General features: G+C 34.1%; 2 protein-coding genes and 1 long non-coding RNA gene across 3 annotated transcripts; all 3 read right to left on the bottom strand.

Annotated features, from left to right (window-relative positions):
- Positions 1-3,379: 3,379 nt before the first annotated feature.
- On the bottom strand, positions 3,380-5,383 carry LOC140137594 (uncharacterized). The gene is made up of 3 exons (XR_011856871.1): positions 5,339-5,383; positions 4,664-4,723; positions 3,380-3,479 (listed from the first exon to the last, which is right to left on the bottom strand). It is a non-coding gene; the product is annotated as an uncharacterized lncRNA (long non-coding RNA).
- Positions 5,384-9,383: 4,000 nt separating this feature from the next.
- Positions 9,384-11,765, bottom strand: LOC140144616 (adhesion G-protein coupled receptor D1-like). Its single transcript, XM_072166433.1, has 6 exons — positions 11,696-11,765; positions 11,294-11,405; positions 11,051-11,157; positions 10,627-10,738; positions 9,893-10,046; positions 9,384-9,490 (listed from the first exon to the last, which is right to left on the bottom strand). The coding sequence occupies exons 1-6, from the start codon at positions 11,761-11,763 to the stop codon at positions 9,384-9,386; spliced, it is 660 nt and encodes a 219-aa protein (XP_072022534.1). The 5' UTR covers positions 11,764-11,765.
- A 482-nt stretch (positions 11,766-12,247) lies between these two features.
- Positions 12,248-16,603, bottom strand: LOC140137605 (uncharacterized). The gene is made up of 5 exons (XM_072159343.1): positions 16,277-16,603; positions 14,532-14,687; positions 13,763-13,912; positions 13,284-13,400; positions 12,248-12,800 (listed from the first exon to the last, which is right to left on the bottom strand). The coding sequence occupies exons 2-5, from the start codon at positions 14,653-14,655 to the stop codon at positions 12,748-12,750; spliced, it is 444 nt and encodes a 147-aa protein (XP_072015444.1). The 5' UTR covers positions 14,656-14,687; positions 16,277-16,603; the 3' UTR covers positions 12,248-12,747.
- Between the last annotated feature and the right edge of the window lie 404 nt (positions 16,604-17,007).

Raw genomic sequence — 17,007 nt, 5'->3', positions numbered from 1 at the left:
CTTTACACCAGTACAGTTTAATTTAATAACAAGGAATATAATAAAAGTGAATAATGGTCCTCGAATGGCTTCAATTGGGCCTTCATTTTCGCACCGTACTACAACTTTACACAATAATAGTACCAAAAGCCCCTCCGTATGGATAAACAAGTGCACCTTTTCGCATCTGTTTAAGTTCAAAATGTTTCTCAAATTGGCCCATCTGACTGCTCGCTCGGCATCCGCCACTGATTGGGGATGGTGTGTAGGTGGGTGTGTGTGTGTGGGGGGGGGTAGGGTTTCATCCTGTATCCTTTCTTCAGGGCGGAAAAATCTCATCCCACCAGGTAAGGGCCTTCTGGATACGCCACTGGATACTGAATACAAGGCCAGAGGATTGTGCTGCAATTTTCAAATCTTATGTTACGTTCATATAAATGTACGCTGCGGCATCAATATTGGGACCACTGCAACAAATGATGTGTCATAATGCGCAGAAATAAATTCTGCTTTGATTGCGTTCCCAAACTAAGGCCGTATAAAATTAATGTTTTGGTTCTCGTCCTCTCCCTCGTCAATTTCTGGGATTTGTCAGATTTTTTTAAATAGATTTTTCAATTATTTTAGACTTTGGAATGATTTATGAATTTTTCATACATATAAATAAGTTTATTATAGAACAAGGACCACTTCCAAGTCTTTTTGTGGTACTCTAGGGGGTTTATACCTCAGAATCTCACATTTGAAAAAAAAGTGCCTCATCGTTTCCTCGAGCACTGTTGGAAAAGACCGAAAACTACAGACAATGCTGATTTTACACTGAAAAAAAACAACACCTCCCTCCCTCATCAATTCATGAAAATCCTCTGGACGAGAACCAAAATATTAATTTTATACGGCCTAATGGTCATTAAGGGCGGGGGTAATCATTTGTTGGGAGGTGTTTATGTTTCATCCTTAAAATTTTAGGTATCATTTTGCACGAGTATAATGTGGTGTCTGAGTTTCAGACCCAATTAAAATTAATGAGTAAATAGTGTAAATATGTATTAGCTTTTTACTTATTAATAATTATAACATGGCTCTTGTGCTCGCTTTCATGTCCCTCTACTGATCATACTGCATAATCCTAACTAAGGCAATATGCTTGAAGTGTCACTAGAATTGGTCCAAATAATAGGACTGGTTATATTATAGTTAATGAATCACACATATCTTGATGCATATGATAGCCAGCCTGCTTGTCATTGATGTTATTAAGCCCATAATAAAGATCTCTCTCCCTCACTACTAAGGCAATATACTTCAAGTGTCACTAGAATTGGTCCAAATAGGACTGGTTATATTATAGTTCATGAATCACACATATCTCGATGCATATGATAGCCAGCCTGCCTGTGATTGACGTTATTAAGCCCTGAATAAAGATTTTACAAGAAACAATTACAATAAAAGCTACCTGGCTATTTCTGCCACTGGTACTTTGTAACAATTCAAAATGTTTCACATAGCTCGATGGTCATCCTCTATAATACAAGACCACCTACCAGTTCTGTTATAGCATTAATGTCTATTTTCCCTTTATATTAATTTATTATGTTTTCTTCCTTCTGGGCACCTTGACAGAAAAGTGCTAGTGCATTGAAAGGTTTACCCAGGTTGAATAAGAATAAAATAAAATACATTTTTTTGCTTGTTTTATGTTATTAAGCGGAAATGCAATGTCAATAATAAAACCATGTTTAAAGTTAAAAATCAAGTTCTGATCTTTACTTTGCCCCATTTATACTCATATTATGTATATGTAATTTTGGATTTTTTATAAACATTCACATATATAATGGTATATCTACATTACATTATAGTATTCTTTTATATAAAACTATATTTGATAAATTTGTTTTATATACAAGCTCTTGGTTTTTATACATATAAATAATTTATACAACATTTTGTTCATAGTGAGACTACCTTTTGAATAGAGTGCGCAATCCCAAGAAGGGAGTGCGTATAGAAATTCAAAGTTAGACCTTCGGGAACAGAAGACTTCTGTTCCGGAAGGTCTAACTTTAAATTTTTTAAATATGTTTTATATATATTACATATATACACTACTTTAATATGTACAATAATTGTACTTCCCACATCTTTATATCACAACAACACAATCTATTTCAATACAGTCATTCTGTAATACAATAGCACTCTCTATGTTTCTATTAATTTGTATTTGTCAGGTTTTTATGTGCACACCAACATGGGCAATATGTTTACATTATATTGTTCCCCTGAACAAAAGTATTTTGTTGATCAAACATATAGATGCTCATAGTCATAGGAGTGATATATTCCTGATCCACACAATACTATTGATGGTAGTATTGTACATAATCATTATGTTCGGATACAGGGCTCAAGATAAAAACGGTACCAAATACTTACGATTGGATTATTATACTAACTATAACGAAACTGAAATAAGTATTCAAGATATGAAAGAAAAACAATTATATCATCTTGGATAATATTTTATGTTCTTCGATGACAGTGACTGTTGTTTTTAATCATATCTCAAGTTTTCTAAAACCAGGTTCACGTAATGCCTTAAAACAAGTGTTGTGTGGAAAACAATATGATTTTCTGTGCAGACATGTTGAAAATGTTAAATTTGCATTTTCACTTTCTGCGATAACACTGTTGTCTCCAAAACCAATTTCAGGCATCAATGCCTTGACCTAACAATAACAGAATAGGGCTTAAACCTGTTTAATTTGGTGATATTTAGACACATTTTGCCAATATAGACTTGTACAGTATTTGGTACTGTATTTATATTGTGCACTATATTGTACCCTTTATAAAAGGCTTTATACATTGGCATTTATATTAGTTTTCATACACAGGTATTTGTATTCATATACAAATAATTATGCGTATATTTACACAGTTTTGAACATTTATACTATTTTCAATAAAGACTACGTAGCAGCGCTAAAATTTGAATATCTTTACAGTTATTCTATGTACACGTCTTATGCTACAATTTTGTTATTGGCTTATTGCAGGCCAGTCAAACAACAACGACCCCATTTGGTTACCTGCTGCATGCAAGCCTAGAGTCTTCGGGTTTAAATTCAATATATTCACATGCTTTAATCAAAGGACAACTAATATGAATTATGTACAGAATCACAAAAAAAAACTTCGATTGTTTAAGTTTATAATCTATAAATTGCATAGTAATCTCATTTACAACATGATCATGAGAAATGGTGCTTATGTCGAAAATAGTATTTATTTTTATACCAGTTTTAACGCTTTAAACCTACTGCGTTTGATGCAAACTACATGCAAAGTGAAGTTTCTGTTACCAAGTTATAATTAGCAACTTATCAATATTAGCTCATTTCCCTTCTTCGTGTTACATTTATGTACTTGTAAAGTTAATTACCTGTCGTGTCTATAGCATTAGCTGCTGGTCGGACCTGTATCACTCGAAGCTTCAAAATAGAAGAGAAATATAATAAGGTTGTCATTAGTAGCAATAGTTTTTCTTTAAACCGGACACATTTCATGATATTCGACAAGCGTTTTCAGGTGTAGCATGTAACCTCGGTGCCTATAATGCATTTTACAACTGCGCCAATCCATGTCAACTCCAGGGATGTGCACCGTATGGCCCTCCAAACATCGTCTTTCACGTAGCGACACATTTTTTACGCTGACCCCCCTAAATTTCAACTTGCTGCCACGGGAAAACGAAATGGAGTATGAAGCTCAAATTTTCAGAATTTTACTTTCTCACCAATATCACCAATACCACACAGAAAAATGAAGAGGTACTGCGTTGCACATCCCTGGAGTTGACATGGATTGGCTCAACTGGAAAAAATTATTTAAAAAAACCCACCAAGAAATGTGTTATTATACCGAGGGATTAGTTCCAAAAGACTCTACCTGCAATAGCTGCCCTATAGACATATGACAATTTCTGCAGTCTATATTGTACATATTCTACTTGCACATGACACTTGGCAGCTATTGCATATAAGTCCTTCTTGCACTTAAAGCCCTCGATATTTTTCTGAATTAACTGCAATTTTGGCAAATGATTTTATCATAATTACAAGCACTTATTAGTTTTGTGACCACATATGTTTTCTGTAAACAAATTATGACTCCATACTTTTGGTGTAAAAAATACAACATATTTGCGATCCCCTTCAAAGAAAATGAAACCATATTCCAAAGAATGTTGCTTAATAGGTGGTATATTATTATTAATATTATTATTATCATTATATATATTATTTATTATGTTTACCCATGATATGCTCGAATCAGCATAAAGCTGTTCTAACCGGGGCCCTGCAGGTAAAACAAAGTTGCACTTGCATCAATCTCGTCATTTTAAGCGCTCTTTGTGTTTGATAAGTAGCGCGAACAATGTAATACCTACATCTGTCTATTTTGTCTATTTTGTTTAGTTAGTGGGTTGAGCTTGTAATCATTATCGTTAGAAAATGTTTTGCCTTTAATAGAGATTCTACAGGATTGAAAGCTCTGCCCACTAGGTGTTAACTTTGACTTAACTACCAAAGTACTTTTCAGCATTTCATAAGCTACGAATGTTACACTTTTTAATACCTTTACTAATTTAGTATAATGTGGGATTGTGGCTTACATTTATATTGTTGACCTGCCCATTTCTTCGATTCCATTCTCTCTTCAATGCATCACGAACCTGAAAATAATAATAAAAGTCAATGAATTAATTATTGTTTAGGTCTTGTATAGCACCGAAGACCACGTGAATTATGTCTCCATTATAAACATTAGGATGAACACAAAAAAGACTAAAAATAATACTGGCTAATATGTATTTAACAATTACTTATTGTGCGTACTTAATAAGTGTGAAAAATATTAATATATTTGAAATATTCTTTCTTCTTGGTTGTTTCTTCCTTCCTTTTTTCTTTCTTACTTTCAAATAACCCGTCCGTGTTACTATTTTTGTTATGATTATAATAAAATCACAGATTCATAATTGAATTAGAAGTAGCATGTAATAGTTATAAATCCACAATCATAAATGGTTCTTTGCTAAAATGAAGTTTAAATCAAATTACAAAATATGAGTCAGTTTAAGTGACCATTAGTACTGCTGCTTGAATGTATGCGAGTTTGTTTGAAAGAGGATTTGATAAGAAAATGCAATTCTTATACCTTTTTCCGCACCTTACAATACTTTTTGATTGTTTTCTCATAGAAAATTCGCCTTGTGACTTAAGAATATTTTACCACAGATATTGGAACTGTTCGAATATCTGTGATTTTACGGGCTATATGTACTTACCTCTGAGTTAACATAGCAGGTGATGAAAACCAAATAGATCCCCTGCATTGGAAATAAATATTGACAAAATATTGGGTAAACGTGTTATGAGGCAGACATAAAAAGCTGAGGGATAAAACATATGTAATAGATCATAGTATTAACCCTAATGCTAAACGTTGTTTTTGGCTATCGGAAAGGAAAAGAGCAACGTAAAAGGCGAGAAGATGAATAACTTGGCACCCCCGGGCTTCGAACCTTCAGAGGGTTTGGCTGGCCCGGCCAGCGATTTCCTGGGTATATATGACTTAGGCTGATTGCGTCATGTCCGACACATACAACTGTACAATGTATACATGCGCATTGGTTTTCTTTGTAAGATTTCAAAGAGTTAATTTACTGTCCTTGAACGGCCGCTCTGCACACACATGGGTCCTGTTGAGATTAGGAGCTATAAGGCTCAGTCTACAGGGTGTAACAATAAAATGTGTAAAATTTTGAAAATAAAATGACACTAATATGCCGCTTATTTTTTGGTTTGTTATTTATATGTCTATCAAGATCATTTCTTTAGCCACCAGATAAGCTTTGTTCCAATAAAATCGAAGGTATACAAGTGAAGATATGGTCAATTATGTAACCTAGTCTTAAAACCGCTTGGGCCACTTTTGTCTACGTGTTACAAAAGTGACTGAATAGAGTTGAAACATGGACCAGTTGGACGATGCTCTTAGGTAGTTTTAAACAATGGGTAGTTCGAAGTGGTAGAAATGATTACATATTCCTTGAGTTTTTGAAAGTGACAACCAACTTTACTAAGCACTGACATAACAACCTCATTTACTAGAAATCGTGGCTGCAGCTCAACAACTTCAACCTCAATTCACGTTGGAAGAGCGTATTTTTATGGTTGTGACATTCGATAGCACATGAAGTCAAGCAGAAACCATAAGATTGTTTATAGCTCATTTTCCAAACTCACATCTTCCATCAAGGCATACAATTACAATTACATATAACTGTGAGAAGTATTTACAATTTGTTAACAGAAATGCTGGCAATAGTGGTCGCCCCAGAACAGCTAGAAGCCCATCTGAACTTAATTTCAAAATTTTATTGTTTTGTACACATGGATGCAAAAACTGTTCTCAGTTTTATCAATGATATCTCAGGGATATGAGAAATTAATGTACTTAATTTTAATTTGAAAGAAATTTCATGACTTCATTTATAGATTTTAAAGAAACGTCATATTATTATTAAGTTCATGTAATTATATGATGAAACGTCACTTTTAATTATTTTGTGTCAGTTCTTTAATGCACGATAAGCATATCTACGCGGTTCAAACTTGATATGCGCAAACATGGCAAAATTGGCCCATCACGTTTCCTGGACGATTTAAATAATCGGACATAACTTTTGAACCCAAGCTAGTAAAGAAACCAACTAAATGTCTTCTTTTAGCCAAGATATTACTAATTAAAGTGCATATAACATTTGTGCCATAACTCCTTTAGTTTTTTCCTGGGAAGTCAAAATGCAATTGTACAAATTTTATTGTTACACCCTGTATACTGCTGAATCAAGTGGAACAAGGTAAGCACACAAGCCTATCCGGTTTGCCTAATTCCAACAAATCAAACTGAACAATTTAACAACCAGCCTTTGGTTCAAGAGAGAAATAATCACTTAAGCAGGCAGTGTTTACAAAAATGTTAATATCGTAGAAAAAAAGGGGGCAACCTCGACCGTCTCCTGTTTGGTACGCATTATGCTTCTTAATATACATGTATCGGTAAAAATAAATGAGGCGCTTCCTTTTGATTTTCTATATTGAATAGCAGTTAAGCATATAACACTCTTTCTTTTTTAAACTTAGAGGATGGCTTATGGAGTTTCCCCTTTGATCTCAATGATATAGATACATGTATAAATGTCCACACTTACCTGCAAGGAACTAAGTATATCAAAAACGTATGTGACATTTATGCTTAAGTTGCCAAAGAGCCCAATCAGCCAAGCTACTCCAACCATTGGAAGTAACAAGGCTGTACTTCGCAGTCCAATTCTTGAAGAGAAAAAGAGAAAAGAAAAATACATTGGCTGATGGGTGAAACAATTTGTTAACATTAACTGGAATTTCTCTTTGTACAATAATACTGTTTTGTGACTTTTAGGTATACAGGGGAAAGAACCACGCAGACTTGCACAATTAAACATGAAATCACATTGGAAACATCACATGCATTAGGCATATAAAATATATAAAAAACTCCGAGCATACCTGCACTGCATGGGGATTTGAGCCCCATACCTAGGCCCAGACATTTTTTTTGCTATAGCCTCCGAATGAAATGTATTTACTTATGTTTGTACTCACTCAGGAAGCATTGTATGTGAATTTATGACAATTCTATATTCTATTCTTGCCCAAAATGAGAGTTTTCAATAGTGCCGTCCATTTCTAATCGTCACCCCGGACTTTTTTTTTTTTGTATTGCTTGTACAGTGAAATATGGGTCCTTTCACAATAAAATGTCCATCTGAAACAAATGTGTGTCCCTGATAATCAGGACTAACTTCTGGTACTTTATGGTATTTTTTAAGAATCCGACTGCTTCAAATTGTATGTCTTGTATATGAATATGATAGAGCTAAGTGTGTGTAATGGGGTTACATGCTCCATATATAATGGTTCTGGAATCATTCACATATCAGTTGAAATATTGTTGTCAATACTCCGATATTTTACACAAGTTACCTTTAAAAAAGTTTCATATAAATTATGTTACAGATCAGTAACCTACCTGATCATATGGATGGAATGAATTCTATCATGTTCTTGGATATCTACCACTCCCAATGTTTTGTGTATTATGACCACTAGGATTACTAGATTTATCTAATAATAGAAACAAAAATAATAATGATAATGAAATATTATCACCAATAATGATACATATTCTCTCAAAAATTGAAGACACGTCTTAAAATGTTTGTATCGTGCGGTCGTGCGGAATAGATAAGCACACACTTCTAGTATGTTATACAGATAGTGATGATCCCCCGAAGACCGAGGAAGTAGTGACAAGGTCGAAAACTTCCTCAGTAAAATCTTGCTTATGATCCTTATGATTTATGTCCAATTTTAATTTTTAAAATAAATAACGTAAAATAAACGTAGGAATTTAATATTTAACACCATAGAATGTTTTGACACCATAGAATGTCGAAGCTGTTGATTTGGTGAGTCTAACACTGATGTATGAGGATGGTTTGGTGAGGTATATCAGCCAGAAAAAAAGTCTTAAAATGCACAACACATACATTTTGCTCACATGGAAAATTATGCACATTATGTATTTTAGTGAGAGTATGGGCTGAATAATAATGATGATGATAACAATGATAATAATAATGATAATACTAATAGCAATAGTAATAATAATTCTTTATATTTATTCGAAGTTTGCCAGCAGTCTGTTTTTTTGTGTGTGTGTCCCTTATTATGTTGTGCTCTGTAGTAACCATCTTAAAAATGCTGATTTGCATACATACCGTCAGAATAGCGATTACAGGAGCGATGAAGGCCCAAACCAAGTGTCCTGTCAACCAACACCTAATGGAAACAATGTATATACGGTAGTTTTACGTACGGTATAAATAATTACAAAGACATATCCCAACCATCGTTTACTGTCAAAAATTTAAAGCGCCAATTATTAATTTCATAATATTACAAACTTATTTAACTCAAAATCTTCCAACTATAATATACATAGAATATTCGTAATGGTGAAATTCTGTCAAAAATCATCAACATCAGATAAAATGGATTAGAACTGGCGCTGTTCGATCGGACTTGGATTGAATCGTGAGTGGAAGCGCCCAGGCGTTATTGATGAATTGTCTCAATTATTTGGTCCGAGAACAAAATGTTTAAGCGATTTTTTTTCTTGCATCAAGCCACACATGTGCATTACCACATTCTTTCAAACATTGTAGAAATTGCTATTGGAACATGTCCTTAAATTAATGTGATGAAAGTTAAAACATACAATTATTAGCCATAAAATATTAACACAGCATTTTGTAAACTGTACCTTTCTGGATCGTATAAATGTTCTCTACCAATTGCAGCTGTAATGGTGGTCATTAACATAGGCGCTCCTGTTGAGATAAATAATATAATGTAAAGTTACTTGTACGGCTACTACTTTAATGGAGATACTTAAATTAAACACCGATACACTCCATGGATTTTATACTATACAAGTAAATGGAGAGTTAATATCGAGTCCAGCAGCAGAAATTGCAGATAGATTATTTTGTTTATTGTCTATTTGTTTATGTTCGTTTCCTGGGCAGCAAGGGAGAACAGTGCTGGTCACTGATTGCATGTCCCAGGTTAAAGAAGAAATAAATCGTTTTTGGTTGTTGCAACAAAATCTTCCCAATCCATGAATTACACGTCTATTCTATTTTGGATCTTTTTCTCTCAGGATATCTTATCTTAAAATATGTTACAGAGATTCGATAATTTTAACTTTTTGTTTTAATGTTCACCCTTACCCCAGCCAATAACGATGTAAACAACTCTAAAATTTCTCTCAATGCCGAAAACTAGTACTATCATACGGTATAGATGTAAAGCCTCGACGAGCATGCAGCAAAACACTGTCATGAGCATGTTATACCGCAAGATGGTTACTGTGTGACAGGCGATCTGACGAAGAAGAACAACAACGTAGTAACATTAAATGAATTAAAACAATTCATTTACTTATATATCTTTAATACCTGCCCTGCACAATTATAAAGCAAAGTATGATGTATTAAAGCAGAGAGGTGGAAAAATATAAAATACCACCCAAGTTTCGTTTATGGCGAAAATTAGACTCATATTTATGTAAATACAATAATTGTACTCGCATGGCTCATTCTTAACTTAGAAAGGAGAAAGTAATATTCTTATTTAACTTTCGTCTTACTGAGGAAAATAGATCCCCTTATGTTTTTCCCGGCACTTTCAAATACGACACCAAATGGCTTCGCCGAATTCTAATGACCATCCCTTGCACTTATTCCGGTGAACAAAAATTACCACTAGTCGGCATTAGGGTAAATGATTTAAGTTGGAGGGTAATGTTTACTGGTATTTATACCACCTTAGCCAGCGATTGGGTGAACGATTAAAGTTGGAGGGTAAGGTTTACTCGTTTTACTTTTGTTCTTCGTACAACGAGAGTTAATCACAACTATTTCTCCCACAAGTTAATGAAATTTAGCTATTCATCTTAAAATACCTGATTTGATGATGCCCATTTACTTCCAAAGGTCACAATATAGGCGACTGCCATGGCAAGCATCAGGTTGGCATGCACCAATATCTTCTCTTTGTCTAAACTTGTTTTATTCCTAGTGAAGTACAAAATGGAGAAAATGACATTCCTTGAATGTGTCACATGACCAATAATGCAGGGATGACTTTTTCAAACTAACAACAACAACAACAACAACAACAACGACAACAATGATAATGATAATAATAATAATAATAATAATAATAATAATAATAATAATAATAATAATAATAATAATAATAACAATTAAATACTGATATTAAATATTGAAACGAATTGAAAAAAAAATCAACACTAATGGTATTAATCATGTTTGTTTGTTTTATTAATAATTTATTATATATTTTATCTTAAAATAACCACTAACCACAATATTACACAGACGACCAATCCAAATATCAATGATATAATAGAAATGACGATTCCAGTAGCGACTACTTCCTCAATCACGTGTGAATAAACTTGGGTATCATCCTATATTGCGGAGAAAACGTAGCAATTAAAGGTAATGTTAAAATCTGTATTGTTTCAATATTGTTAAAATACAAGTTTTTATCTAAGTGATATTTCATTCCCATTAAATATATATTTTGCAACAGCGTAACATTACCTTCGAAAACTCAAAAAGGACGGCGAAAGATGTAAGGTGGTTGAATCCACAGGTTTGATATGTCTCATTCATATCGTCCTCATAAGTAAAGGAACCTTCACGCGACCACCGGCTGCATTATATGGGACACATAATAAAACATATTAAATATCAATTAGTATGAAAATTTAGATAGAATACATGGGTCTTCAATTCGGTAAATGATTTTACATCGAAAGAGTCAATGTGGGCCAAAATTTGATAAGAAAATCTTTAAGGAGAGGATTTTGCAAACAGAAATAACTACAGGAATTGCCAAAACATCAATACAAAATGGTATATTCCGATTTGACAGTTATACTGGACATAACTATCATAGTAAACTCCACACGTGCCTCTTGACTTTTTTGACAATTGACTTACTTGTTTCTGACATCCCAATATCCACAAAAGTGATTGATATACTTTGCTTGGTTTGAATTGTTACTCATAGGTGGCTGTCAATCAAATATATTAATTAGCTCATTAGTACCAACCTATAAATTATAATATTATTAAATTATTTAATACTGGTTGAAATTGAATTAAGATAAAAACACGACATAACAAATTGACTATTAATAATCGCATATTCATGTTTTTTTCTTCAAATAATGATGCTGTGTAGTTTCACAGGCGACGTAAGTGATGTGTATATTTTGTTGACAAAACAACTGTAAAGGTAACATATTATGTATATTTCATCTAGCTTAATTTATTACTATTTTTTACTATTTTTGGCAATGCTCTGCAAAGTAGAGCAACTTCCAATGTACAATATGATTGGTGAATCTTGGCTCCACCTCGTTTTTATTCATTGATTTTGTTGCCATTTTGATACAATTGTACATGATAATTTAAGATAAAAAGTTTACAAAATCTCGTTGGATTTTTAAAATGTATGCAACCTTCTGTGTTAATTAACGACTCATCCCACTATAATAATTATACCATGCTTTCGTAAACCTGTATTAATTGTTGAGTTGCTTCTACTGCTTAAATTGTTCTACTCATCTTGCTATGATTGACAATTGAATACATGAATACAAAACCCACCCAAGTCCATCGAAAGTGATTTTAAGAAAACTAAAAAACAAATGTGTATCATACATGCATGGTATAGGCGTTGGATTTCACATGCTCAATAGACGCACGTAGTGGGTGGATTTGGGTTCAACTTTTATACATATGATAGGCCTATGTATTTTATAAGCAACAATATCCCATGCTTAACTCAATTTGGCCAAAGTATGGACTTGGGTGGACTTGTGTGCGTTTTGTATTAATATATTCCATATATTTTACCTTTATCGGGAACGTAATATTCCATTTATAGTCATCCTCATGCTTCCTCAAAGTGCCATTTATGCTGAATAGGTTTATTGAAACCACTGTACTTCCCAGCAGGTGGTATACTTTATCCGAATCAGTTCCTCTCAGAAGTTTGTGTCATCATTTGGGGTTTTCCAAATGACGACTGTGAGATAACCTGTCACAAAAATGTATCTATTAGAGAATGTTATTGTGTGTTTCATATCCATTGGCCATTAAGAACAACGGTTAAATGCTGCGCTATAGACGGGACCCGGGGCTATAGAGTACCATCCCAAGTATGTGCTTTATAGAGAAATGATCTGAATTGTAATGATCAATATTTAAACACTTAGTTAATCCATTAAAATGACATTTTTGAGGCAACAAATCTGTACGGTTGTCAGATATATCCTTTACTCATAAGAGAGATCTATAATAATTTGGTGTAGGCATATCATTAATGTGTACATTTAGCACACAATTAATCCGATGTAGTAAGGGTTTTACCATGTACAGTGGGTGTGCTACTATACAGCCTTGATTATTGAAACTGTATGATGGTTAAATATATTTTCAAATCATGTTAAGAAGTGAACAAACAGGCTCACAAAGAAAAACTCTCAGCACACTTTACCCTTAAATGTTCGAATAAACTTACCGGTTCCGTTATGAAGTCCTGACGCGAGAAATTCCTTCGGAATTGTAAGCGTCAAGTCACCTTCGCTATTGAACTTGAAATCTTCTTCTCGGTTTTTGTGTTCAAATAGGTAGGATACTGCAATAGGTTATGTCAATATGAAAATACGTGAAACAATTAATTTAGAAGCAGTTTTTGACATTTTAACTAGCTTTCCTTATAATGAATTGCTATTATATATGCAGTCAAATGTGACATAGTTTCAATTTAAGAAGAAAAAAAACACCACATTTGTTGACCAAATTAAAAAAAAACTTTATCATTCTTTAGTTATTGAGCAAAGGACATTGCATGACATATACAAATCCATTCTACTACTTTCATATTATTGTACAGTTCCATTTAACACACAGATATCGATCCAGATACACAGATATATGTTTGTATCATTCATGGATGACAAATAGAATTACGAGGACAGCAAATAATATTTGACTTACCTAAATCACTGTTATTAGTTATTGTTCCTGGTGTCGCATTGTACGGGAATATGGATGCCACATTCTCAAAGGCTAATATAGATTGCACACCTGTTGTTGTAGTGTCCATCTTCATTGGTGTCATATTTTGTGTCGTTGTGATTTCGTGCTCTATATAGGAAAAATTGAAAGGGGACATATCTGGCAGTGATAGTTAATATTTTGTGGAAAAGAAATATTATTCTAATCTAACTTATGGAAATGTTACAATATGGCTGTAAGACAGGAATAAAATGGCTAATACGCAGTCAAAGATGACTGAAAATACCGTAGAATTCCGTCTAGAAGCATATATGCCTCTAAACGAGGCTTTTTTTAACGAAAGATATGAAAGGCCAATACCCTTCTCAAAAACATTGCAATAGATTGGTCTTACAAATATACATGTTTGTACAGCCGCCTTTATCAGTAATATAGTTGTTCAAACTCCAAATAACGTTTTTGTTGAGAGTGTCTGCCTCTTGTCTCTTGTGTCAAAAAAACCTCGTTTAGAGGCATAAATGCTTGTAGACGGAATTTTACGGTATACCTTATCATTCTATAGTTATTGAGGGATGGACATTTAATGCATGACACTAACGATCAATTCTGTTTCTGTGAAATCAATTTACAGTTCCATTAATACAGATCCAATGATATATGTTTGTATCTTTAACAAATTAATGTATGATCAAATTCATGGACGACAATTATTAGAACTACAAAGACAGAAAATAAATATTTGACTTACCTAAATCACTGTTATTGGTTATTGTTCCGGGTGTCGCATTGTACGGGAATGTGGAAGCCACATTCTCAAAGGCTGATATAGATTGAACACCTGTAGTTGTAGTGTCCATCTTCATTGGTGTCATATTTTGTGTCGTTATGATTGTGATTTCGGGCTCTATATTATAGGGAAAATTGTTGAAAGAGAATGAAAAAACAGCCACCACAAGTTTCGCATGCCTTCACGACCACCTGGTTTCACTTTGGGCGACAGCAATCATTCATTCATTCATTCATTCATTCATTCATTCATTCATTCATTCATTCATTCATTCATCATTTATTTCCAATCTTGTTTGGGAGTATGAAAGAGCTTATTTTCATCATTAATTTTCTGGAGTGTCTTCCCTGGTAGGCCTAAACAGAGCAAGTCCATCCCTACCCACTACTTACCACATACTTATCCCCACCTGTACCCCACTCCGTACCCATCCTACGTCCTAAACCATGATTACTTCCACCAGGGCTTACGCCTGACAGATCTGGGCATAATTTGTCCACAAGGTCCGCTATTAATGTGCAAAGGATTTTGCAAACATTATGCAAATTACCAACTTAAATCTTGGACAGGTAGTACCCCCATGTCCAGGAAACACAGAAATGTATTTAAATCGTTGATTCAGCACGTTTTAATAACATTTAAATGTCGGTTTATTATTAAGATCGTGGATACGTTTTTAAAACTTTAAAATCTATAATCTATTTTGGGTAAACATTCTTGCAAAATATTTTATAAATAACATTCTGCTGGAATGTTTTGTATCACTTTTTCAAAAGTATTTGGAAAAATAATGAATGTTATTAAAACGTTTTTATAACCTTTATATAACACAACATTTAATCCAAAATGTATTTTATATTTATTTTTTTATTTAAACCTTTTCAGCAAAACGTTGTGTGTTTGCTCCCCTTTGCTGGGCATAGCTTGCTCCTGTAGAGATTTGCTAAACATTGTGGTTAAAAGCTGGACACAGGTTTAGAAACATAATGCAAAAATACATGTGTATTTCACATCTTTTGTATGATCACCAGCTTAGGTCAAAGGTCATAGTCACAAAAATGTCAAAAAATGTAAAGACTTGTAAACTGCTCATTTACTGAAGGAAAAAAAAACATCAATGAGATGAAGTTTGCAAACACATCTCAAAACAAGTGAACAACAATACTAAGGCCATGCACCAACCTCCACAATGTAAGTCTCGATAACAATAATAAAATTAATGTTTCAATCAAAATAATTAGTGTCTTCCATTTCGACCATATTCATAAATAATTTGTGAATGAGGAATTAAAATGTAAATCATAATATCACTAATAATGCAAATATATCAGCTAACATGAATTTGAACTATCATTACCATGGTGTTTTGCTTAAATAAAATAATGTTACAACCAGACAGTGGTTATGCCCTAACCTAGCCCACCCTAACCTCGCACCACCCCTTATCCCATGCACCCAACACCTCCCATACCACACACTACCCTCACATACACTAATCATATCCTCACAACCCATCCCTCCCCAACATCACCCACCACACCCTATCGTGCCCACTACTCCACCACACATTCAAAACTTCTACCCCAAACCATATCCCTACCCTTTACCCCACATATTATACATCCTAACACTTCTTCACCCCCATGTCACCTGACCCCTTACCCAACCCATTCCTAAACCCCATCCCACATCTTTACCACACCTACCCGTAGTAACTTCATCTGTCGTTGTCGCCCCTGTCGTCGCCTCTGTCGTCACCCCCGTTGTCACCTCTGTCGTCGCCCCCGTTATCGTACCCGTCGTTGCCTCTGTTGTCGCTTCCGTCGTTACCTCTGTCGTAGCCTCTGTCGTCCCCGCCTCAATCGTCGTCGCCTCTGTCGTCGCCTCTATCGTCGTCTCCACATGCTCGGTCGTTACCTGGGAAACTGTATGAAAAAATCGTTGGTAAATTATAAAGCAATCAAGTTCACGAAGCACAAGTATTGCCTGTCTTCACGACCACCGCTTTCAAGACGTTTTTTTTTTCAATCCTAGATTGAGCAATGCTTCATCTTTATTTGTTTTTCATTATTCATTTTTTATTATTCATTATACATTATTCATTTATTTTCATGCATTTTTTGTCCTCTTACTCTTTCATATACCCTTGTAGGCATTGCTTTTTATCTTATCAAACATTCACTTCATATTTCTTTGCAATTCGCCACCCTTTCTTTTATCCAACACATGCCATCCAACATAGCTCGAAATACTTTAGCTAAAATACAGGTTTACATTTTACTATCTTACATTATCTTACTGTATTTCAGCTGGAGCGCGATAAATAGAAAACCCGGGTTTTTCTGCGAACAATACAAACATCTTTTCATGACTTCAGTGACGCGACCCCGATGGCCATTAGTTATATTCACCATGTTCATTGAAGTGAGAGAGAATT

This window comes from Amphiura filiformis, chromosome 2, assembly GCF_039555335.1.
Source record: "Amphiura filiformis chromosome 2, Afil_fr2py, whole genome shotgun sequence".
NCBI classification, from domain to species: Eukaryota; Metazoa; Echinodermata; class Ophiuroidea; order Amphilepidida; family Amphiuridae; genus Amphiura; species Amphiura filiformis.
The sequence above is the reverse complement of the archived record's forward strand: the minus strand, read 5'-3'. Positions and strand labels throughout refer to the sequence as shown.

Bases quoted from the DNA above. Each gene is read 5' to 3' on its own strand.
- LOC140144616 (XM_072166433.1), bottom strand. From the start codon at position 11,763: ATGAGTAACAATTCAAACCAAGCAAAGTATATCAATCACTTTTGTGGA. The intron at 11,406-11,695 runs GTAAGTCAATTG...CATATAATGCAG, and splicing joins TATTGGGATGTCAGAAACAA to CCGGTGGTCGCGTGAAGGTT. The intron at 9,491-9,892 runs GTAAGGGTGAAC...TTATCTCAACAG, and splicing joins TTACATCGTTATTGGCTGGG to GAGCGCCTATGTTAATGACC.
- LOC140137605 (XM_072159343.1), bottom strand. From the start codon at position 14,655: ATGACACCAATGAAGATGGACACTACAACTACAGGTGTTCAATCTATA. The intron at 13,913-14,531 runs GTAAGTCAAATA...TTTCCTATATAG, and splicing joins AACCAATAACAGTGATTTAG to AGCACGAAATCACAACGACA. The intron at 13,401-13,762 runs GTAAGTCAAATA...AACCTATTGCAG, and splicing joins AACTAATAACAGTGATTTAG to TATCCTACCTATTTGAACAC.